The following is a 25,393-nucleotide window of genomic DNA, read 5'->3' as shown; positions in this document are numbered from 1 at the left end:
CCCACTTGATGTTGAACTATAAGTGTTTTGTACATATGTTTATCTGGATTAAAAAAAGCTCTATGTCTCACTTGTAGATCTACTATAAGACGGCTTTGGAGATAATCCATTATACCACTGTTTAATTGCTGAAGTCCAAGTCAGAAGATTAAAACATTTCTCCAAAAACAAAACTTTACAATTTAGGAGTCATATTCTTTAATGAATAGGTCAATGCTTAAGATTCAAACCCTACTCATAGTGTTTTCTTCTAGGTCACAATGTGATTGGCTTTGCCATTTACAAATTCACATATGACCTTTGGAAAGGAACAGTGTTCTACTTGGAAGCCATATACATCCTGCAGGAGTTTCATGGTAAGATGTTCATCAAGTGCTGTTATATGAGGGTTAAGGTTAATGAATGACAGAGAAAGTCTTGAGGAGGCCTTTTTACACATACTCTCATGGACTAAGTGTTAATTGTAATATTCATATATAATATTTCCACCAGTTTTGAGCATTGGTTCATAAATCATGATGTACGGGAACTAATGTACAGTTAAATACTTCACATGTCCTATTTTTGTCTTCAACCTGTAGACAGCAGTAAAGACTCACTGTTGCAGCACGCGCATCCATCCTTGTAGCAGATAACAACTCAATGACTATTGAGTTCTACAAGGGAAGAGGAGCAGCTGATCCCTCTGCTGAGGAAGGATGGCATCTTTTTGAGATTGAAAAGAAGGATTTGCTTAACTAACTGCCAGATAGAGTTTACTGTTTATTGATTTGTACTGACTGTTGTTATTGGCAATAAACATGTTTTGTTTGGTTAGTAAATTGGCATTTAATCATTAAACTGTCATTTGAGTTAATCATAATCTTTACTGATCAGTAAATGAACACATGAGGTTTGGGAATAACATGCTTACTATACTCTCAGAGGCCTGTAATGGTAAAATTATATATATATTTGAGAAAAGCTACAGTTTTTCTATAGCAATCAGATGTTGTATTGACATTGCAATAAATCCATACTTATAATATAAGTAATAACTTCTGAAATAAGAGGAGCCCAGGAATTAACCTTGGATTGTAGTATTACAAATGCATAGCCTCATGTACCAGTAGTTTAGATCAGTGGTGGAAGGTCTGAGATCCTTTGTTACGTTGGCATGATTAAAACATTTTTTTTAAATGACACGCAAAAATCCTGTGTTGAATATGTTGCTTATCAGCTAAATGTATTTCAAGTATCACATTTTAAACTATTCATTATCTGACCGTGGTCCATGTCAGTGCTATGTATTATATATTGTGATACTTGATTATTACTACTTTTAACTGCATGAGGATTCATTTGAACTATTCAACATACTGTCTTTTAATGTTTAATGTTAAAGGCGGATAAACACTTTGTAGCCTATGAATAGCCTATATTCATTTATAAATAAGCTGTCAGATAATTGTAGTTAAGTAAACATTTAGAAACTCTATTAAAATGTAATATCTCTATTAAAGTCATTAACTTGTAATTAAATGGCTTTTTTTACAAAATAATTATAATTCCAAAACCATTTCTTATTTTTGAGCAGGAGGTCGAGGTTGCTGTGAAGAAACAATTGGGTTTAAACTACTGAAACTCATACTGTGAGAGGGTGAACAACTAGTCAGCGGTTTGTTTAAATGTTGGATGCTCTCCGTCTGCAGGTCATAGTTTAATCACTTTTTATTATCCACCTCTCCGCCGCATACAAGTCTGCTGTTTGGGGAAGCGAAGCAGTCCTCAACCATCACTAGCGAAACCAACCTCGGGGCATAAACTAATTAAAATGAACACTACGGTGCACGTTTTGACAAACCCCGCTTGAACAGCCGTCCTCAGACTATGGCCTGTTTGGTGCCTGCCGTTGTGATTTCCACCACAACCCTTCCGCATTTTCCTGCTGCTATCGGGCTGTGACGTGTGCTGACGGCGGCCTCGGAGCTGGAGGAGCGGGGGGCTGTAGCATGACAAGATCTGGCTCCAGACGTCCTGCTTTGCTTTCAACGGAGCTCCAGAAACCACCCATAACCCCTCCTTCTCTGCTCCTCTCCGGCCCGCCCAAATAACACAAAATTCCCGACTGAATCCAGCCCGAGTCTGGGGGAACCAGGCGGCCCGGGAAGCCGAGGTGCGGACGGAGGCCATTCCTGCAGCATACATCTGGTACGCGGGTTAATTTTTTTGCTCCTGTGGCTTCCGTTTGCAGAGTTGTTTGCGTGTTCGTGTCTCTTTTGTTTTTGCATGCATGTGGTATTTTAATTTATTTCTTCATTGTCACCGAGAGGCCGCAAAGGGTTGGGCCTTTTCTTCTCAGGCCCGGGCCTCAACAGAGGCCGTAATTGGTAATTCAGGCCTATCCGGGTAGCTAGCCCGCCCGATTTAAATGAGTGGCTTTGTAGCCGCTAGACGTCGTTGCATAACGTTATGTTGCATTTGATTTAACCGTTAATGTGCGTTACAACCTGCAGAAGAAGCGCAATTATCACTCCTAGTCGCCGAGGTGTGCTTTCAATCGGTGTTGAAATTAGCATTCGTCCAGACATCAAGCTAGCAAAATGGCGGACGCTAACGGCCGTCTAATGAAAATCTGTTGTGGGAAACGAGTGTGTGTGTGTGTGTGTGTGTCGAGCGATCCTCCCGCTAGCTGGCTACTGCATAGCCTCTTCAGCGGAGAATTAACGTAACATCCTTTCTTATTCTGTAGTTTTATGCTACTTAATACACGTGGGCGCAATCTCCTGTTTTTAAAAGTGTGTTTTGTCCGCGTCAACCGGGACCGTACGTGTGTATTCAGTGCCGACGATGCTCCAGTGGTCAGTTGAAGACATTACCGTGAACGATAATAATCCCCTCGTCGGGGGTTGGTTTAGTCTGACATGAACGAGTAGCTAAGTTAGTTTGATCACAATGGTAGGTTTTAATGTGTCGGCGGCATCTTTCAACGCACTGAGTTGTGCGCCACAACGCTTCACAACCTTGTCATCCTTTTCCACCTGGAGGTGGGGGATGGTACGTTCAGTGTGAATTAAATGGCACCCCCGGCTGCAGCGTCCACACCACTGTTTACATCTCTGCGTCCCGTGTGTGTGTGTGTGTGTGTGACGGGGGGATATTTGGTCACACGTTATGTCACCTTTTATCTCCACGTTGGTGCACTATTTGTTTAGTTTTGGTAGCTACGGTAGTGAGAATTATGCCAGTGCATTTCTTGCTGTCCTTTTGCTGCAGACGCAAGCTAACACTGAACAACTTTCCTCTTTAATAGTCATTTATTCGAGTGTTTTCCCTTCAGAAATTAACTGTGAGGCCAGATTTCTCTCAAGGGCATTAAAAAAAATAATCAAGTGACCATATCTGGTTTTCTATCTTTGTTTGTGTGGAATATCATACCAAAACAAATGAGGTTCTATATAGAGGAACTTGTTTGTTGCAGCAACAAGATACAACAAAGCACAGTGCGATATTAAACAGAGCAGTTACTATGGCTTCAACTGACTATTATCTAATATTAATACAATATGTATTTTACAAAGGAGATTGAATACTAGTGCTTATTCAATGAATGAGTACTGTGAAGTGCAAAAAAAATCAATACTTCTATGGCAGTTTTCAATACATAGTAATTGCTGCCAAATAAGCATTTGTTTGAAATCCAAGCCATATTTCTTTTAGAAATTTGAAGTAGTTGTCAAGCCCACAGAAACCAACACATGCAGTAAACTGCAAAATGACTTCATACATCTGGAAAATGTACTACTTTTTCAGTTAATTAATTAAGCTAATTTACAATGTTAGAATCACGCTCGATCAGCTGCATTTGTTTTTCTGTTGAAATAGTTTTAAACCACATTAATGACCATGAACTTACATTAGTTTTGGAAGCAGATTAAATTGCTTGAGATTCACAGTTGTAACACACAGAACAAGAGGAAAAAAACGTTGGTATATATTCTCTATTATGCATTGAATTGACTTGGGTGACCTGCTGCAGTGCATTGGTTCAGTCTGCTTTTATGATCATCATACTGAACAAAAATGACTATCCATGTATTAAATAATATGTGAGAATTGAATTTAGAGACTGATCTAAGTTAGTTTGGAGAGTAACAGCATGATAATGAATAATGTATCTATAGAGGTTTTTGAGATTGATGGAGTTGGCATGGTTCTTCTGTTAAACTTTGTTTCCAACAAATTTGGTCACCAATTATCTAAACCTTTCTGTCATCTGCTTTCAGCTGTTCAGTAACAAATGCAGTGCGAGGACAATGGATGAGGATGTCACCAGACTTGCAATACATTCTGAAGAGCCTAAAATAATATTACACGGATCGGGTAATTAGCCATGCTTCTATTTAATCTGTTTTAATTCCCACAAAGTATGTTTTTGGAGTATGTGAGTTCACGGTAACACTGCACAGTATTGTTTCAGAAGTAGAATTCTGTGATTAGCCTGATAATGGGAAAAGTGTTGTTTGGTATGTTGCATTGAGTCAGTAGGAAATCGGGAAACATAAAATGTTCCATTTAAAACATCCACACACAATCATCTGATTGACTGAGTAATCCTGTTTCTTCCAGATGAGGGTGGTGCCGGCGGGCAGGAGTTTGTTGTGGAGCTTCAAGAGACTGTGTTGGTGTCCGAAGGCGAGGGGGAAGGCATGGCAGTTCACAGGTTTGCCCCAGACGAGCTAGTCATCCAGGATGCTGTTGAGGATGTGGTTTCTGAGTATGTGCACTGTGATGACGATGAAGATGTCGCAGTTGAAACCTGCGTGATGGCTCTTGACGGGGAAGAGGAAGGTGTTGCTATGGGAGACATCCCTGAAGATGGGCTGGACCCAGAGCAGCAGGAGGACGACCAAGATGGGTGTGGAGATTATCTAATGATATCCTGTAAGTTTATCTCTGTTGTCAAACAACAAACATCTCTGATAAATGGACTTTCACTTGCGCTTTTCTAGTTTTCTGACCTCTCAAAGTACTTTAAACGTTACAAGTCATCATTCACCCATTCACAACCTTCATACACTGATGGCAGGGGCTACCATGCAAGGTGCCCCCTGCCCTAACTAATCAGTAAACCCATTCACACACCGCAGCCACAATTTTGGGTTAAGTGTCTGGCCCAAGGATACCTCGACATGGACGAGCGGGGGATCGAATTACTGATCCTCCTGCTCTACCACTAAGCCACAGTCGCCCCATTGCAGCCAGTTTCCATATATTCTGCAATAACTACAAACCCTAAGTGGGACCTGGTTTGAGGATGGGTCATTTCCATTTAGTTTTAGAGTTTGATCTGAACTGTGTGTTGGTGGACATGCAGGGAGATCAGATGACAGAGATAGTGAACTTTAAGCATCTGTAGTATAAATAAATGATACCTACTTCTAAACCAACATTTGTTTTTAGATGATTCATGGTACCTGGTTTCAGACTTGACTGGGTAATATTTGTTAAGTATTCAGACAAGCTATTACAAAAACAAAATATTAATTGCAATACATTTTATCTTGTTTATTGATGTACAGAAATGGTGAAACTATATCCAAGCTTTATCTTCATTAAACATAAGTAGTGATAAGCATTCATGTTGTAGATTTAATAACTTCACCAGCTCGTGACTGGCAGATCTCACATACTTGCATGTCTTCAATGTGATGTGATGTGTGTCCCCCTTGCTAGTGGACGAAGCGGGAAAAATGGTATCGGAGGATGGAACGGAGGTAACAGTGGAGGGAGCTGTGGAGGACCAGGAAGTGGAGAAGGATGAAGATGGGCAGGAAGTGATAAAGGTGTACATCTTCAAGGCTGATTCTGGGGAGGACGACATGGGTGAGTAGCTGTGAACCTTAAACCTCTATTAGGAATAAAGAAGGGGCTAATTATATCCATAATACTAGTGATTCCCACAGGATACAATATTAGATTTGGGTTTGTTTCTGAAAAGACTTTAGATATAAACTCCAAATAAAATAAAATACAGGGGAGTCTAGTTCATTGCTTACATTTACTGATGCGTCAACCGTTAAGCACAAATAATTAAATATCAAATATTTGTTGTCTTGTTGATTAGAAGAACGTTCTCTTTTTCGAAGGGAATTATTGATTGATGCGATTTGTGAAACGAGTATTACATTCTAGCGTTAAAGAGGAATTTAAAAGTCTTAAATGTAATTTGGTGAACCCTGGAAATAGTTTGAAGCCTCAGTTTTTAACAGGTTGACAAATGTGTGACAGATTTGCCAAAAATGTTAGCATTTAGAAGTTGTTTAAATTCTACAGGAGAATCGGTTGACATCAGCGATGGAGACACGGAGAGTGTGGCGTTAACAGAGTCTTCAGGCCAAACGCTGAGAGAGAAGATGGTTTACATGTCAGTCGGGGATTCTCATCACAATCAAGGAAACCATGGTGAGTCCTTCGATCTAACGAGGGGGTGTGACTGTCATGAAAGTAAACATTACTAGTTTTTTGGTTTTGTACATGTTGGGCTCATCTACAGGTGGGTCCAAGGTGACTGATGAGGTTTATATGGAGGTGGTGGTAGGAGGCGAAGAGCCAGTAACTCACGACCGCTCGTATGACAGCGTGTCTCTAAGCAAGGACTTCATGCCTGTGGCCTGGGCAGCTGCTTATGGTCAGCACCCCTGTCTATTAAATTGCTTTAAAAACAACACTGGAAGCCTGTGCATCTACCACGTCCCTGAGTTTCTTGCCTTGAGCTTTACAGATGCTGGTTTTGTTTATTTTTGTGTTAAAGGCAGAAGTTCTGTTGGTCTCACAGGTGCGGAGGATAGCGAGAGTTGTGAAAACAGAAACGGTGCAGCCAGTGCACTGCTGCACATCGATGAATCTGACGGGGTTGATGAAATTGGTAGGCAGCGTAACAAGAGCAAGAGACGGTCGGAGCCTCGCCAGGTACAGACAGGTAAGAGCAAGACAATGGTGGAAAGCGGGGAATTTGGGGTAAACAACTAATTTACCCCAAAAGAATATAGTAAAATTCTATTAATTAGTCAAATTGATTACTTTTAATTGCTGTATGCCATAGCAACCCCTTCCCTGAAACTGGTGAATCAGTATGTTTACTTCACTTAATTGATTACGTCGCTGAATTGTCCCAGCCCTACATACAAGTAAAAATACTATACAATAGGACTTGTGTAACCAGGCGGTCGATCCATCAGCAAGACTGTAGCGTGACCTGTTAACCCCTCCATGACCTGCAGCACTAGTTCAACTGCTGAAATCGCTTATGTTCTTTGTGCAGGCTTATCAGCTGTTGTGCTTTCCTTAGATTGCCTTAGTTACTTCATAATTTACATCTATGCTTTTTTACTACTTGAGGAAAAGCCATTTGCTCTACTTCTAATACTGAGACACTCTAAATTTAGTGCATGATATGGACTTCTGCATTAAAATCTTCCTCCGTATTTAGTTACATATGTATGTATTGCCTGATTCCAGATGATATCAAACTTAAATATCTGCAATCCCAGAACAGTCCTTTAAAGAATGATTATGTGTGGACCAATATGTCCAGCTGCTTATTTCATTCAATGATATATTTTCTTATATTTCTGTACATTTAACAACACGTCAGTGATAACAGTTGTTTTTATTGAAATCGTTATTGCTAAGGAATATATGGTTTATTACCTTTTAAATATATAGTTATTTGTTATAGTTTTAAAAGGATTTGTACATTAAAATTAAAGGTAACCAACAGTTTACTTGAAAAAAAAAGATTATGGCCATGTTGTCATTTCCGTCTCCCTCTTGTCATTTTTCTCTCCAGCCATCATCATCGGCCCATATGGTCAGCCTCTGACAGTTTACCCCTGCATGCTTTGTGGTAAAAAGTTCAAGTCACGAGGCTTCCTGAAACGCCACACCAAGAATCACCACCAGGATGTTCTGACAAGGAAAAAGTACCAATGTACAGACTGTGACTTCACCACCAACAAGAAAGCTAGCCTCCACAACCATATGGAGGTGCACGCTCTGAGCAGCAAGGCCCCTTTCGAGTGTGAAATGTGTGGCAAGGAGTTCCACCAGCAGGCAGCGCTGTTTTCTCACAGACTGCAGCACCACCATCGAGAGCCCAAGAGCCAGCCGCCTACAACACCCACCAAGATGCATAAATGCAAGTTCTGTGACTATGAAACAGCTGAGCAAGGACTGCTCAATCGACACTTGTTGGCAGTTCACAGTAAAAGCTTCCCCCACATCTGTGTGGAATGTGGAAAAGGCTTTCGACATCCTTCAGAATTGAAGAAACACATGCGCACACACACGGGCGAGAAGCCGTACTCCTGCCTTTACTGCGACTACAAGTCGGCCGATTCCTCTAATCTCAAGACCCACATCAAGACGAAGCATAGCAAAGAGATGCCGTACAAATGTGAGCGCTGTTTCCAGACCTTTGCAGATGAGGAGGAGTTAATTCAGCACGGACTAACGCACGAGGAAAATAAGACCCACCATTGTGCCCACTGTGATCACAAAAGTTCCAACTCCAGTGACCTGAAACGCCATATCATATCTGTTCACACCAAGGACTATCCACACAAATGTGCCATCTGTGGTAAAGGCTTCCACCGGCCGTCTGAACTGAAGAAGCACTCGGTATCCCATCGCACCAAGAAACTCCATCAGTGCCGGCACTGCAACTTCAAAATTGCAGACCCTTTTATTCTCAGTCGCCATATCTTGTCTGTCCACACAAAGGAGCAACAGGCCTCTCCAGAAAGGAGTGAGTCAAAGAGGACAGAGACGCACACTCCTGTTGTGACGCCTAAAAAGTCTGCACCTAGCGCGTCCAGCGCCCCTGGCCCTCCTGGCAGAGTCAGTGCAGCCAGCTTAGCCAGCAGTGTGACTGTCGTTATTGGCAAAGGACAAAAAGAAAGGAGAATTTACCAGTGCCAGTACTGCGACTACAGCACCGGGGATGCTTCGGGTTTCAAGCGACACGTGATTTCCATTCACACAAAAGACTATCCGCACCGCTGCGAGATCTGTTCGAAAGGCTTCCGACGACCCTCGGAGAAGAACCAGCATATCATACGCCACCACAAGGACGTGGTGCAGGCAGAGTGACTCTGACTGAGCCAAATACTGTGCCACAACAAAGAACAATGTTGAAGTAACCATCACACCCCAATCTCTGCACCCTCAGCACGCCACCAGTCACATTAAAATAATGTGGCACGTGCTGCACTTAGTCCGTTCTGTTGTTTTGCTCTTTTTTGATCCTCAGCCTAATGTTTGTTCATAAATGTATACACATGTATATAACATTAATGCTCTGTCCGAGATAGCAACAGAACCCCTCTGTAGACTTGCACTTTTACCTGCATGTCCCTTTGCTGGTGACTGTGCATGGCAGATTGTGCAGATGTCTCTTTGTAGATATACATTTTTCTTTTAAATATTTTGCAATCAGTTGTCAGTCACAATAGTCCTAATTATTTGTCTCAAAACTGAAGTCTGCGTTGCAAAACATTTGCATCAGTTTGTTAACATGTACTTAAATTGAATTAGCAACCTGTTCCCAGTAGCACTTGCCATCTTGGTACAGATCGTGTGTGTGCGTGTGTGTGTGTGTGTGTGTGTGTGTGTGTGTGTGTGTGTCTAAGAGGAAGAGTGACTGACAAACAAGCATCTGTTGTGCTTCCCGGTGCTCCAACCCCACACACCGTGTAACAGTGCTTTTGGTTGTGTTGTTAAAAACACAAGGCTGACTGTACAGCACTCGGAGAAAAGAAACAATCACTCTTAGCGTTGTGCACGGCGGTCCACGATCATTCAATTAACACAAAATACACAGTGAAATAGTGGATGTGTCATTGTAGTGAATACAAGTTCACATATGCACCTATATCACAATGCCATCATTACCCCATCACTTGATTATCATATTCCTATGATATTTCAGTTTCAGTAAGTGTACTGTAAGTTGTTCAGAACGAGTGCCCGAAGCAGCAGAGATGAAGCCCTCACTGAAGGTATTTCTAATCAATTAATGCAACCTGGAGAGTGAAATCCCATAATTTGAAATAACTATATTTTCACCATTATTACTGATGACAAGCGGCTTCTTTTCCCATCGACAAACTTGTTTCTCACATGAATTGACATGATATCTGTTAAATCACAGAAAAAACATTATCTACAAATGTCTGTTTGATACCGATATTAGGCTGGGTTAAAAACATTTAAAGTTCATCAGTGTCCCAATATAACTGTCTGGCCTTAGTTATGAAACTATGGATTGAACTCTTTGTTATGCCCTCAGATGTACTTTTGCCAGTAGAAATGGAAAATGTATATCTTTCTAGATGCAACTTCAGAAGACAGGTGCTGGTGGTGTACTTGTACTATGGCTTTTTACATTTTTGTTATCACCTGTGATTATTCCTGTTTTTATATTTATTTCATTTACAAGTTGTTGTATAGTTAAGTGTAACTAGACTTCTATGGGACGTAAATTATTGTTTTGTATACAAATCTGTACAAAGCGTGTAGATGTAAACACTTGATAAAACAGAAATCTGAACTGTGTTGTTATGGATGTACTTCATCGTATTTGTTAAAGATAATAAAAGCAAAGTATTTTAGCCGTTTTGTCATCTACTTGCCCCTTTTTTAAGGTTTCCTACTGTCCACTAATGTGTTTTAAGTTAAGTCACCTGGATATTTGACGTTCACTCTGCAGAATGATGTATGTGCAGAGTTTGACACTAGGTTGTTTTCCTTGTAAATAAACAAAAGTTGTTTTCAGTCAGTTTCACTCATCAAAACACATTGTATGTGTCCTTAAGGTCTGACACTCATCATGTTCCTTACTTTTAAGACATTTGCAAAACCAATAATTCCTAAATGTTTGAAACCTTCATTGCTTGCTGTCTTCCCTGCCTTTGTTGGCGCATTACCTCCCTCTACAGATAAGTAGAGGGGTGTGTTCCAGGACTATTGTTACCAACTAAAGGGGGACCCACTTGAGAAAAACCAAGTCCACAGCGTAGAGGTATATAACTCAAAGGACACCTTGTTAACACAAGTGTACTATTGTGTAATGTGGAAACAACCAACAGGAACCACATACACTGAGATTAGACATCGCAGTGAAGTAGGAGACCTCTTGTGTTACACTTATAAAATATATAGATATGTGCGTGTATGAATATGGATTTTTCTTAATTTGTGGAAGAAACGGACACACTCACTGCATCACATTTTAATGTCTCAAAACATTTTAATGTCTCAAAACATGTCCGAAGGGATTCTTCAAAGGAAAAGTATTGCCTATTGAAACCAGGCTTTACATCATGTTTTGTTGCCTTGGAAACTTTTATTCATACAACATCCGAGAGAGCAGAGAAGATAAACTGAGCTGACTTCATGGCGATGATCTTGATTGATGTAAAAAATATTCATCAAACTGGTGCAGAACACTAAGCAGCTGGGCACTCCGCTAAAGAGGTAGGAAAAGTACAAAGTAAGCAGAGTAGTGCAACACATCACACTTAATCAGAGGTTATTGTCAACATAGGATCCTCTCCGTTGATATGAAACATACCATTTTTGGGAAGGAAAGCAATATTTTCAGGCAGGACACCGGTCTCCAAGGAGAACTGCCTGAAGTTTTCCAGCAGATCCGCACTGAGGTCCATGGCACGGCCTGTTGGACCACACGATATTAATACTGCGACCATGCATGGCTACTGCAGATTATATTCATAGGACAGAGTGTAGCATCATGGCTCATGAGAGCATTACCATATAGTTTGTTGACAACGGTGGGATTGCTCCCCTTGCTCTTCATGGTGTGAATCAGGGCGTACTCGTCATACTTCACCTCCACCATGCACAGGTCGTTCACTTTCCCCCAGCCTGACAAAGGGAGGAGGGCAAAGGAGATCACGTGACAGCGGAAATTAATGTTGCATGCATGCCTCTGTGTGCAGTGTGTGTGTGTGTGCATGTGCACTCATGCTCACTTGTGTACGTGAACCTTCCAGGCACATCAGCCTTCTTAGCCAGGTTGTTCAGTCTCCAACAAGAGCCGTCAGCGCTGCAAAGAACACATTGAAACACGATGAACACAGTAGTTTTTTGTACCTCTTTTCTTTCTCTCCGTCCTCTCACACTCACCTGAGACTAGAGTAGGATATGTCCAGGTCCCCATCAGCAGTTGGGGTCAACATGGCGGTGCCCAACTTCATGCTGGCTCTGCGGTTGACAAACCACTGGGCATTAGTGGCAAATCCAATCAGGTACCACTTCCCTGCCATCTGTGGACACACAAGGCCAACGTCAACGCCATCTAAAGGAACACTCACTGTGGCCTGTATTTAAGAGCAGGTGGCACATTGAACTTCAAATGTATTTTGAAGTCATCCTCCATCACGAAAACCAACTTCAATGTTTTTACACCCAATTGTCTGTTAGTGAACAAGAATGTGATGGCAGGTTTGGAAAAGTCGGTTCCTCATTATTCCCCCTAAACGACAAACTTGAGTGCACAGCTGTTAAATGCTTTATACAATCTGTCCACGAAGTATATACTAGTTTACAACATCAGGGAAAGTCAAACACTCCTTTTCTTACTTATTTTAGCTAATCTTGTGCATGCCATCAAATAACTGTTGTTTAAACATTAAATAATCATGTGAGCCAGTTGTGAGCAGGAATCTAACAAAAGGCATACAGGCAGCATGAATCAATAATAACAAAAGACATATGATAGTCACCCGGTTACGTGTCTTACCCCCTGTAAATTGAAGTCTGCCTGGGGTACGACCTCAGAAGACACCGTCAGGGAGCAGAGCAGAGCTCCCAGCAGTGTCAGCAGAAAAGGCATAGCTTCTGAGGAGCAGGAGCAGAAACGATGATGGAGGAGAGAGTGGATGAAGATCTGTTGTTGAAGTTCTGCTGACAATCCTTTATATAGTGGAGAGAGAGATTACCTTTTTCCCTCCCAGCCCTCTCACACACGCACATACACACACGCACACACACACACACACACACACACACACACACACACACACACACACACACACACACACACACACACACACACACACAGAAACCCTAGAGCTGGGATGGGTTCAAACAAGTGAAGCTTATGAAAAACACACATCCAGTTTCACAGCCATAAGGTAAGCTTTTCCAGGGCTGTATTCAATCAACCGTGTGAGAGATAGCAGGCAGCAGGAAGCAGAAGCTATATAACCTGAATAAGAATCGGATCGAGATTATATCCCGCGTGTCACATTTCTGAGTTGTACGGTACTTGATAATGTCATTTCATTTTGCAGCCTCCTGTTGGTCAGCATAAGCTGTAAAAACAGAGTAACCCTAACCGGTAAACAAAGCAGTGGCTGCCTTCCAGTGCTTTCTGTGGCAGAGACAGAATCAAATTCATCTGTCAGCAGTTGCGATAGTGAAACACGGAGACAACACAAATGCCCTTTAGTTTCCTAATCATGCATCACCATGTGGTGAATGGAAATGTTTTCCTGGCAAACACCGGGGTCTCTTTTATGGGTTTAAAGACTGTAAATACTTTCCCCTCCTCATGACCTGCACACAACTAATGACTTGTTCTGTATGCAAACAGCGCCCTCACAGAAAAACAGAGAATTGCTTTCACATTGAGTTTAAAAGTTCAACAATCGCATTGTTATTAGCTGTTCTGGAGCTTTTTGATCATATCACGCAATCTTCATCAGCAGAGGCAGTAGAATTGGATTCGTAAGTCACTCAGTCAATCGACTTGAAGAATGGTTGCAAAATGGAGTTCAAATAGAGAATAATTCTACTACATTGTGTGAAAGCTCCGGAAAAGTAAACTAAATGGTCCCTCGGCTGAGATATTTTCATCAAATGCTGCTTCCACAGCCAACGTGGACTAGAAGTCCTTAATAGGGCAAACCTCCTGTGCCGATGAAGATCATGCAAAGTGATCCAAAGCATCACAACAGCTACTAAAGGTGCTAGATTAGACGTCTATCAGCTGATCTCCCCTCCCCACTTCTCATAACAAACAGGGTTATTTCATTGGTGTCTCCATTATCTTCATCCATCCACGACTCCTACAGTATCTGCTGCTGCTGCAAACCAAATACCATCAACATAAGATATTGGCTGATGCTAAACGCGAGAAATGATCATGTGTATTATCATGTCTGTCTTCATTTAATGTGTTTTTTTATCTGGGAATGCCGTGTTGACCTTGATACCTATGCATGCTCTTTATAAGAAGATGTCTTACTCAGCAAATACAATAACTCTTTATATCATATCAGAAGATGACACAATGTATTAACATATGCTGAGAACATTTTGATAACCCTGTGAGTGACTATGTCCTTCTCTCTATGTCTGATACTTTGTTGGTTGTCCGCTTGCAAGTGCAACAATAACTCTCAGAAAGAAACTCTTTTGAACAGAAACACAGCTTTCTAATTCGGGTATGGACGCTGCTTTAATTGCCTCTACGCCAAGATCAATACCACCCGACTGCAAACTATGACTGAACATACAATTATTACATTCATGCATACGTTGTCCTATCTTGTGAAAATTAATGTTTCAGCTGCTGTCAAGCTTTATTTTTCAGATATTTGTTTTTTAAAACCAACCTATGATACTGCCTTATTATTCTGAAACAGGCTATCCTGCATAATGAGTACTTTTATTCAAATACTTTTCCCTTTATTGAAGTGATGATAAGGAGATTTATTGTGCAATGCAGTCAGGTGCAGGCCGATACATGCCACAGTACAAAGAGTCCTCTGACCAACATACCTTGCATGTTTGAACAGATAGGCTTTTTGCCCCGAGAAAACAAATATTTAAAGTAATGTTGTGCCAGAGGAGTATTTTATATTTGCACATTTCATAAAGAGAGGCTCACACAAACCAGGGCAGCTGCATGAATCTCTACAGTAATTTGTAAATCGTCACAACTTGTGCAGATTCTCAAAACTAATTTAAATTGAGACAATATATTGGTTTATTATTTAAACATCATGCAGACTTACAAAAGCTCAAATTAAAGACACTGCCATGTTTTTTCAGTCCCCCAGAACCTGACAAACCAAACATTATCTCTGCCAACAAACAAGCCTTGCATGCTTTTTTACGTTACCGTGGTTTCGCCAGCTGCTGTCTGACTTCCGTTGCCCCTAAAGTAGTGTTATGAAGTATACGGTATATGGATGTCCTCTTTTGCAGCTCATGTTACCTCGGTCTTCGAAAGGGAGGAGTGAGCAGAGGGGTATTCAGTTGGTTGCAATATGCAATATGTAGTGATAATGAGATGGGTAAAATGTGATATTCCTCCAGTTATTCCAATGTGGGAGCATTCACACATTATTTCCAAATTGCACCCCGACTGCTATTCATTTACACCGAGCCTACATAAGCATTGGGTTCATATCAGCTCGTTAACAAGCGAAAGACTGAAAAACGATGTAGCTCCGTTTTAATTGGTAGTATTAGAGATATTATGGGATTCTATGTCACTAACTGCCAGTGATGCAGGTTGCTTGTTTGTCATTTCCCCCCAGTTTATAGATACTCCTGTAGTTCTTTTCACCAAGCTGTCAGAAACAGGCACTCCCAATTGCCCACACCTCATCTGACGTTCAATAAATAACTTCCTTTTAACTGTCTCAACTATTGATACAAGTGCAAATCATCACAGAAGAAATATGACTGCATATTTTGTTAACAGCTCGTTGCCCAAAGCAAGCACAGTCTCTATCTGTCACAGGATACATCTGTCATGTGCGCTCCGAGGCAGGCATGCATACTCACATCACACGATCGCAGTAAATACTGCACATTCATCCAGGGCAAGAGAAAAGACCACCCGTAACCATGGCCATCTATCTACTGACCATCAGCGATATCGGTGACAGGAGATGCCCGCAAAGAGCCTAAAGGATATTAGAAGACAATACCCCCTCCAGCCACAGCTGGTTTCCCCTGTTGCCTTCTGGCAAGAGGTATAGAAGTATCAGCTAACGTACCACCAGACTTCAGGCTATGATACTCCCTAATTCATCCTATAATATAGTTTATTTTGTGTGTGTTTGTGTTTGTGTGTAGCAGCAAAATGGGACTACAAACTGCATTTTGTTGCGTAACTTTGTTGTATGATGACAATAAATGAACCTTGTAACCTGAGGAGGGAGCTAGAAGAAAGGCCATAGCTTTGTCTTCTCTGGAGCAGCACGAATGTGTCAAATGTCATGGTGATGTGAATGGAGAGGCTTCAACTTGTCAGTACCACATCATTATATAAATGTACAGATTAAGCACTGAATAGGATATCTAGGGAGATGGTTATACAATAAACTGAAAAAGAGAGCAAAACTTATACCAAATGATTTGTTTTATTGAACAATAAATTGGATCGATCAAACTGCCGCACTTAATTCAGAAGTAAATCCTCCTGTTACATATGAGCTTGGCAGTCAGGACGGGCAGTATTATGTCAAATGTTTGTGGACTTGACAGAGATGTATTATAAGCAGGTCATAGTAAATGTTTACATTTTTAAATGACCTGTTTCCAACAGTTGTACATCTAGACATCAGACGGACACTCGGCATCCTGAAATCAACTGTGGTTGAGGGAGGAAAAAGTTTAGATAGATAGATAGATAGATACTTTATTAATCCCAAGGGGAAATTTGTTGTCATAGTAGCGCCCAACACTTTACAGACACCAAATGGAATGGACTAAATAAACTAAACACACAAAATAAAATAAAATATAAGAACAGGGATGACAGATATATACAAAATAAAAGAAATAATATATACACTACCGTTCAAAAGTTTGGGGTCACTTAGAAATGTCCTTATTTTTCAAAGAAAAGCACTGTTTTCTTCAATGAAGATAACATTAAATTAATCAGAAATACACTCTATATATTGTTAACGTGGTAAATGACTATTCTAGGTGGAAACGTCTGTTTTTTAATGAAATATCTACATAGGTGTATAGAGGCCCATTTCCAGCAACTATCACTCCAGTGTTCTAATGATACATTGTGTTCTTAGAAGACTAATGGATGATTAGAAAACCCTTGAAAACCATTGTGCAATTATGTTAGCACAGCTGAAAACAGTTATGCTAGTGAGAGAAGCTATAGAACTGCTGCAAATGGAGCATTCTTTGATGAAAGCAACAGGTTTAATGTGCAGGCACAATACTAGGTTTGTTTGGTGTCTCCCCACATACCTCACACACCCGCGCACCACACATGGCTCAGGGTCATCTCAGACTGATAAGGAACTAGACAAACTGTTTCCTCATTCTGTGTGGGATAACCACTTGCTTCAATAAAAAGGACTGTCTGGAGAATGGCGAGCCAGAGTGTTTTGAAGACGTGCAGAGGCACAGCTCAACATTCTCCTTGCAGCAAGTAAAACCAAGAGCTCGAGTCTGTCATCTGTGGTCATTGGAGTGTGGGTCTGATAATTGAACTAGCGGGGCTTTATCTTTATGGTAAAAAACCCACAAGTGTATGTATATATATATATATATATATATATATATATATATATATATATATATATATATATATATATATATATATATATAAATAAATAAAATATATATACACAATAGAATACAAATAACTGTGCAAGCTTCCTGTTCTTAACGGCTTCAGCACTTGGTGGGGAAAATGCTCAGACTGGCCTGAGGGTGGCAACAGACACGACTCCAGAGCCTCTATTAGGTAAGGAGTTGGTTACCTGAGTGATTTAAATGGAGGAAATGTATTGTTCTGAACAGATTAATCAATGGCTTCACCCAAGATGTGCATTATGGGAATTGATGATGGGAAATAACGGAAGTGGTATGGAATGAAACACAGGAGTGTATATACACTGTTCAGTTTGTTGTTTATTATGCTATATAAGAGTAAATGGATTTACTTATACATATTAAATGTTATACATTGCTGACTGTGTCCTTCAGCTTAATATCAATAAATAATATATGTAATTGATTATTTACAGAAACAAACCCTGCATGTCTTAAAATGTGTAGGTCAGGACAGTCTAAAAGGAGCACCACTGGCACAGCAATGGACAAGAACCATTACATGAGAAAGAAAATCAATATCACAGAGCAATGCAGAGAAAGATATTCCATTAATACAGATTGCATCAGTCATAATGGCTCCAGGTAGTTATGACTGCACACACAGCACTGATTCACAGGGGTCATATGCAGTGCTCTTTGGTCTGCCAGATTTCCATGCCTGATAAGTTTGATCTAATGCTGAATAAACATGATTTATTAAAGTGCTGGGGGCATTACGTGGCATTTGTCCCAGTTTGACTCAGAAGATCACCACAGGGAGGCATCCAAGTGTGCTACTGTTCTTCTTTTGCTTGAACTTGATTTTTCTTTCATTGTTTAATTGGCATGCAGACCAAAAATGTGACTTCAGTCAGACAGCTTAAATGATGATCACATTCTGCAGGTGGAGAACATATACAATACCATAGAAGAAAGAGCCTGCTGCCTTTATGGCTGCCCGTATGTTATTTCCTTGAATAAATTGTGCAACAACTTCCAAAACAATTATCAATGTGTAGTTTTTATGCAGTCTACATTAGAAGTTTAAAAAACTTTTATGATGTAGGTATGAAGAGGCTTGAATGCAACAAGCATTGGAAGACATCAGCCGATATCTTCGAAGGTATAAATGAGATGTAATTCTTCAAGCATGCTGTATACAAAGTCTGTTATCATGATGTGAATAGAGAAAGTGAAACTAGACCAAGTCAGTGAGGCTGGAGCAAGGAGAAGCCGAGGCATCTGTCATGGTGAGGAAGTCAACCCAGTTTTGATAGAAGCCTCGTGAATACTCTCCTGTGTCGACGACGAGTCCCCAAAGGCGTCTCTGGCTCGTTTTGTTCCTCAGAGCCAGCTGAGCCTCCCGCTCTGTCACGTTGAAGCTGATATTCACAACTTGTACCACCAACAGGTAAAGAAGTCCACCAGTGACAATGCTGCTGTACCACGCACAGGTGAAGCAAAGGGCCATGCTGTTGAGATACAAAAGCGTGAATGTTACTTTACAGCAATATCATTTAGGTCCTAATGTTTGAAATGCATTTAACAGTACAGCATTCTGAATTTAAAATACACTGACTTCATCTGAATGTCTTAACTGCCACGTTGTTATAAACCTATTGTTTCATATTGGGAACAGAGTTCAGGTTGATCCGATAATCAGTGTTCACCAATCTTCATTTAGGTGTGTATAGGCATGCACGCCTTGCCAAAATATATCTGCCGTTCATCCTAGTTTCTTAAGACACGATTCACAATAATACATACATTAATTAATTATTGTATTGAAGACCATTCTTTTTTACAATCAAAGCTTTGGTTGAGGATTTCAAATGACAGTTCACATTTGTATGATGTTATCTCCCTAAAGAATGTGGAAGAAATGACATTTTGTGAGTGAGTGAGGGGTGCAGGGATGACACATCCCAGCAGTTAGCGTTGCACTGGTTCCCCTGACAAGAAGTCAATGGTATTTTTTAATTGCATTTTGGATAATTGCTAAATTGCTTTGCGGCAAAAAATCATGTTGTTAACAGAATATAAGATTACAATTACAATGTTATGCATTGTTTACCCTTTACAAAGCATGCATGCACTATAAAAGAAGAGAGAACATCAATATAAGTACAACATCATTCAGGACACCCTTGCACTACATTGTCAAGTACTATTTAGACATTGAACACAAAGTTAATAAAACAACACAAGATTATGTTGCATTGTTAGACACGAAAAACATAGAAGCACAAAACATAAAAGCATGCAGAGTATGTCAAATATATATGTCAGTCTGACACAGCTAAACGACAATAAAAGACATGTATGCAGGTTATAATAAATTCATGAATTAAAGGTAAATTTGGTGATTTTTGAAGCGTGAATGCAACCTCCACACGTGAAAAGTAAATGTAAATGTGCGAATATGAACAACAAGGCCTGATCATGTTTTCTAGTATCATGTAGCCACTTATCAGCAATCGCCTGTTTTAAGACACATTAAAGCTTTGAAATTCAGTGATATTTACTGAAGTAGTTTATATTGGAGATAAAAGATCTCTTAGGCTTATGTTAACCACAGACCTTATTTCAGACATCTGACCCAAAACACAATCAAAAAGCCATTGACTTTGAGATGAAGGAACCAGAAACTCATTTCTAGGTTTAAGCACTCTATAGTGGTTATATAAATGTTATTTTATGGGGATGTTAGATTGCTGCATGTGTGCACAAGAGAGTAAACTATTTTGGTCCGCAGCAAAAACATTTTTTCAAAAGGCTAAATGCCAACAAATTGAAGCACAATATTTTGTTAGATAAAAAACATGGAGTGAATTTTGGAAGTGAGTTTTTGCGAGTGCACTTGCATTGCCATTGAGGTACACACTGGTAGTGCGTTGATAGTGTTGCCGCCGGTATTGTGGCAATCAAGTGGAATAGAATCCTGTATGATAGAAGATAATCTGCAGGTCTGGAGGTTCTCCTTTGGGTGTAGCCTGTCAGTGTAAATCCCGTATAAGCGACAGGTGTTTCAAACAGACACAAAGAAGTGGTTTGCTGAGCGTGTGTAGCAGGGGATGCGTGCAGTCAACAACATGAACGAGCGCTGTACCTGGACTGACTGTAGACGCCGGGGCAGTAAAGGAGAGCCGTCACTAGATACTGTTGAGGACAGAGGCTGCGTAGCACCACACTGATGCCGTATAGAGAGGTCAACAGGAACACACACAGGGTCAGCAGGAAACTGCGATGGTTTGCCTGTCCAACACAGCTGTTTATCCTACAACGTCTCAACACATACAGACGTAACACAGAGACACGACACAATGGACCAGTTTAGAGATTAAAGCAGCAACACATATTGTGGGTATTTACACCTATACTGGTGTATGTAAAATGATGCTATAGTCGGATTTTAAAGTTTACATGTGAAAGACTTTTGTGTTATTCCTGGTCATGTTAAAGCAGTCCTATTCAGTGATGGCCTCGTCCTCCTGGTCGCTCCGAAATGGATGAGAGTGTTTGTCTAATTTTAAGAGGTTGAGACAAACTCAGGTTTTTAAGGGCCGTCCACTGGTCTGTACCTGCAGTGTAACCTGTAAAAACTAAATGTGCGTTGTAATTTTCTTGATTTGTTGTGAATGTACGATACAGAAACGTATTAATGACTTAGAAGTGATTCACTGACCACACAATAAATATAAATACATATGTTATGTCCAACCCACCAGATACAATGGTGGTCCAGACGCTGGACACATGATCCACAGGTTCGGCAGTGTCCGGCCCGCGGAGGTCGCATTATTTTGCACACAGGACAGGTGCTCCATTTTACTGTCAGGGCCTCTTTTGTTGTCTGCAACTCTGCTGCAATCCCCGAGGATGCTGCTGATCGGATAGATCCATTACGTTGTGTGGAGTTCTTGTCGGCCTCTTGACAGCAACTGTGTGCTTCATGTGGGGAAGTGGTCACCAATCCTGGGCCTCTCTTAGTGTGAATAAGACAGACCACGGTGAGAATCACCCCCGTGGTCACAGTACACTGCTGCAGCTGGCTGACGTCTCCGCGAGGTAAAATCTCCGTGATGAAGAGGTAATACATGTAGAACAGGGAGAAGAGAGCGAGGGTGAGGAAGAAGAGGGTGCGTCTCTTCTTTCTGTGCGTGGCGTAGTAGTACCACAGCACCAGGCCGGGCAGAGCTGTCAGGATGATGATACCCAGCAGGTAGTGCAGCGCTGCAACCCGCAGCAGGAGAGGCAGCAGCAGCAGGACCGGGATCATAGAGATCTCTAGTCGGTCAACGATGGCCCCACATACAGAAGACTGACATCTACCTGTAGGGGGTCTGTCTTTCAGCCACCTATAGAGGACAGTGGTCATCAAGTCATAATTACAAACATTCATAATCATGAATGTGGCCTTTACATTGCTCTTTTCTTTGGTGGAAAGTAATTGTTTTTTCATCTGCTTGTGTGACATACATTTTTCAATACACTCTAAAATCAAATTATCATGGTGCTTTCACATGATGAGAAGTATGAACTGCTTTTTCAAATGTAAGATTTACAGTGTAGCTGTAATGGCTTAATATGATTGTATATATATTGCGAGGAAAGAGTCAGACTCTTTAAGGGGCCCAGAGAAAAAACACAAGCTGAGAGGCCCCGAAGCACTGTCTGTGTGTTATGTATGCATTACTTAGAAATACATAATTGGTTTGTAGTAACTTGGAAAAGCTTATTAAGGAATATGCAACATGTAAGTGCAACAAAAACTAAAAAGGTTATTGGCTTGAAATCTAGATTTTAACTCAGCGCCCTTCTATGAGACAGTGCATCAGGATTGGTGTCATATTAAAGGAATCGTTAATCACTTTGGGAAATTCACATTTTAAAATGTTTCCAAAAGTTAGATGTGTGAGATTGATACCAGTCTGATGACAAATAAATACAATTTAAATACAAATCTAGAGCCAGGAGCTGGTTAGCTTAGCAGAGCTAAAAGAAAACTGGAAACAGTCTGGCTCTGTGGGAAAGGTCACACAATCTGCCTCCCAGCACCACTAAAGCCCACTAATTAACACTTTATGGTTTTGTAATCTGAGTTTAGCAAGATTTTAAATTAAGCAGAGCTCTGTTGCACACAACTAATCTCTATTCAGTAAATCCAAGTTTAAACCAAAATTAAAAAGAGTACAATCACTCACCCTATTTAAAATAAATAAATAAGTCAATTTGTTGGCCAAACATTACTTATGATGGCTCGATAGAGAAGCTCTAATTTCTCGTGCTAAATATTAAAATTGAATCTTTCCTTATTTTAAGATAATGTTTATTGAGGTTTTACATTCAAACCATGCTTTAATCGGATTTAAAAATGAATCGTTATTGGTGCAACCCAGCCTAATCCTCATTTGAAATTGAAAGTATTACTATCGCCTCCTAACGGCTCTCAACATGGCGACAGCTGAGCTGGCGGATGGCAGCTAGCGGCTATGTAAACATAGCAAGGTGAAGCTCGGACAACAACAACAACAACAACAACAACAACACACACAGAAGACATCATTCTCTTGTACATTACTCCACTATATATAGCTTCTAGTGGTTTTCTGCTATATTAATGCACTGAAGATCATTATAACATCGTTACGGTTAGGATACATCAGCGGGCAGCGATCCTGCAAGAGCTTGCACACGTTTTCACATGTTTTTGCACGTTTCTGCAAATCTAGAGTAACCATGGACACAACTCCAAGAAGCCAGGCTAGCTGTTTCCCCCTGTCTCCAGTCATTATGCTAAGCTAGCTAGCCAGCTGCTGACTGTGGTATCTATATTTATTTCTTGGTCATACATAATAAAGACAATGTTACTTAAAGCAGTCTTTAAAAGAGTGTGAAACTTGCTTTACTTTCCAGTAGAGTATTTCAGTATATTCTCAGTATACTGACCCTTTTTCTTTCGCCCTTCATACCTGTTAAAGGCTTCATCCAGATCTTCACAGTCACAGCAACATCCGTACTGGTCGATATCACACTCGCAGCAACACATAGGATCATCTGGCTCTGGAGGCTTTAACTTCTCCCATTTCATAATGGCTTGCTAAAGATGACTTTGAAGTGTATACGCTGTCATTTCAACACAAAAGACCATCAATTTCAATTTTGTATATAACTCTTGAGTAATGCACGGCACAGTAACAGCACATAGGTGAAGGGAAAATGTTAAACATGTGTAACTTGTATAACCTACCACAACCAATAACAATCCTCAGGACATAAATGTTTTTATGGATTTATATATTTTCTTATTTCTTATATTTGGCAATTAGAATCTAAACACACACTCACTGTATCAGACACACACACACACACACACACACACACACACACACACACAAAGATGTCACCCTACCTCACAATACAGTATTAAACAGGTTTTACTGGACTCAACCTGTTACTACAAGATCTTCTGTTTTTTTTGTAGAAATTAATGATGTCCAAAATCAGAGGATTCTCATTCCCAAGAGCTTCTAATGTAATTTGTTGAAACAAGGCCACAGTGTCCACAGAGACAAACTATCTGGGTCAGTGAAAAGAAAGTTATCAACACTCAGATGTACTTGAGCTATTGTCCGTGTGAGTTATTATTTTATTTTGTCATACAGAGCCTGATTTGGATCTATGCATTTAATTGAATAGATATAAAAAATAGGAACACAAAATATATAATTCAGTCCACTCTTGATTGTTTGTCTTATCTTAGTTTCCTAATATAACAGTTTTTGTATGACTACATATCTGACTGCATTATCTAGTAATGATCACAATTACTTATTTAATGTTATAGTTGTGTTTAATAGGACAATCCACTTTTACAAAACCATGATGAAATCTTTTCTCCCTTAACTTACCTTTAGTCTCTGCCACAAAAACACCAAAGCATCAACACACGTGGGCTGAAAAGTCAGATGTACTCTCTCCGGGTAAAAGCCAGGGGATCTTCTGGAAACGATGAAGAGGAAAATGATTCAAAGATGACCCCTTGTCACCAAGCGCCTTCTGTAAAGGACTGAGGGGCAAAGACAGCAGCCTACTTTCTCATCAGTCAGTTGTGTTGAAAAAGGAAATGGGCATGTTTCTGCTGTGGCGGTGCTGCGGCGAGACCGTATCAGTGCACTGAGATGGTTTTCATTTCTTGGATTCCCTCGGTGGATATATCCCAACAGAAAGCAACTTGGACTCACTTTCGCCAAGACGGTCTTCCTCGCATGTCACTAAATAGTTCACCAGTTGTCCTTTGGCGTAGCCTTGTTCACAGCTTCAGCTACTATTAGAAGTTTGAATACATGGCATGCTTGGTATATATAGGTGCTCTACCTCAACTGGCTGAGGAAGGCAGAGAGCCAGCAGCCTTGCATGCCTCTCTCCACAGCTGACAGGCTATGTTGAGGTGTTCACAAGCTGTAACAGCAGACTTGACAATCCACACTGAGCTGGACCGCTGGATGTAAATGAGAAACATGACAGGCATTCATAGATTAGAGAGTGAGCGGTGATCCAGAGGGTAGCTCCACCCTCTGGGATCACATTTCCTCCCACTAGCAACCTGACCTTGCTGCTCACACACAGACAACTCTAGAAAAAGGGAGAGTGTGAGTGAGTGTGTGCGTGTGTGTGTGTGTGTGTGTGTGTGTGTGTGTGTGTGTGTGTGTGTGTGTGTGAGCAGAGGGGTTTCTTTACATTA

General features: G+C 40.6%; 3 protein-coding genes across 13 annotated transcripts; 1 reads left to right on the top strand and 2 right to left on the bottom strand.

Annotated features, from left to right (window-relative positions):
• The first annotated feature begins 1,668 nt into the window (after positions 1 to 1,668).
• On the top strand, positions 1,669 to 10,652 carry LOC117742495 (zinc finger X-chromosomal protein). 9 transcript variants are annotated; one of them, XM_034549923.1, is made up of 9 exons: positions 1,669 to 2,190; positions 4,266 to 4,362; positions 4,609 to 4,702; positions 4,792 to 4,923; positions 5,716 to 5,865; positions 6,316 to 6,444; positions 6,536 to 6,670; positions 6,794 to 6,961; positions 7,832 to 10,652. In XM_034549923.1, the coding sequence occupies exons 3-9, from the start codon at positions 4,609 to 4,611 to the stop codon at positions 9,130 to 9,132; spliced, it is 2,109 nt and encodes a 702-aa protein (XP_034405814.1). In that variant the 5' UTR covers positions 1,669 to 2,190; positions 4,266 to 4,362; the 3' UTR covers positions 9,133 to 10,652. The 9 variants fall into 9 exon arrangements, with proteins under 9 accessions (XP_034405814.1, XP_034405813.1, XP_034405816.1 ...); XM_034549922.1 differs by having other exon boundaries at positions 4,783 to 4,923; XM_034549925.1 differs by having other exon boundaries at positions 1,670 to 2,190; positions 6,818 to 6,961.
• Positions 10,653 to 11,270: 618 nt separating this feature from the next.
• On the bottom strand, positions 11,271 to 15,256 carry zgc:153704 (uncharacterized protein LOC767759 homolog). Of its 2 annotated transcripts, none has more exons than XM_034550360.1 (7): positions 15,194 to 15,249; positions 12,806 to 12,903; positions 12,190 to 12,329; positions 12,036 to 12,109; positions 11,815 to 11,928; positions 11,615 to 11,716; positions 11,271 to 11,509 (listed from the first exon to the last, which is right to left on the bottom strand). In XM_034550360.1, exons 2-7 carry the CDS (start codon positions 12,896 to 12,898, stop codon positions 11,490 to 11,492), a joined length of 543 nt encoding a protein of 180 aa, XP_034406251.1. In that variant the 5' UTR covers positions 12,899 to 12,903; positions 15,194 to 15,249; the 3' UTR covers positions 11,271 to 11,489. The 2 variants fall into 2 exon arrangements, with proteins under 2 accessions (XP_034406251.1, XP_034406250.1); XM_034550359.1 differs by having other exon boundaries at positions 11,272 to 11,509; positions 12,806 to 12,978; positions 15,194 to 15,256.
• A 2,770-nt stretch (positions 15,257 to 18,026) lies between these two features.
• LOC117742656 (palmitoyltransferase ZDHHC23-like) lies at positions 18,027 to 25,129 on the bottom strand. 2 transcript variants are annotated; one of them, XM_034550218.1, is made up of 6 exons: positions 24,744 to 25,129; positions 24,561 to 24,651; positions 23,622 to 23,775; positions 21,375 to 22,007; positions 20,759 to 20,926; positions 18,027 to 19,121 (listed from the first exon to the last, which is right to left on the bottom strand). In XM_034550218.1, the coding sequence occupies exons 3-6, from the start codon at positions 23,738 to 23,740 to the stop codon at positions 18,848 to 18,850; spliced, it is 1,194 nt and encodes a 397-aa protein (XP_034406109.1). In that variant the 5' UTR covers positions 23,741 to 23,775; positions 24,561 to 24,651; positions 24,744 to 25,129; the 3' UTR covers positions 18,027 to 18,847. The 2 variants fall into 2 exon arrangements, with proteins under 2 accessions (XP_034406109.1, XP_034406110.1); XM_034550219.1 differs by lacking the exons at positions 24,561 to 24,651; positions 24,744 to 25,129 and having other exon boundaries at positions 23,622 to 23,843.
• Between the last annotated feature and the right edge of the window lie 264 nt (positions 25,130 to 25,393).

The sequence above is a fragment of the Cyclopterus lumpus genome, chromosome 14 (assembly GCF_009769545.1).
Source record: "Cyclopterus lumpus isolate fCycLum1 chromosome 14, fCycLum1.pri, whole genome shotgun sequence".
Classification (NCBI taxonomy): Eukaryota; Metazoa; Chordata; class Actinopteri; order Perciformes; family Cyclopteridae; genus Cyclopterus; species Cyclopterus lumpus.
Note: the sequence above shows the minus strand (reverse complement) of the source record. Positions and strands in the feature narration are given on the sequence as shown.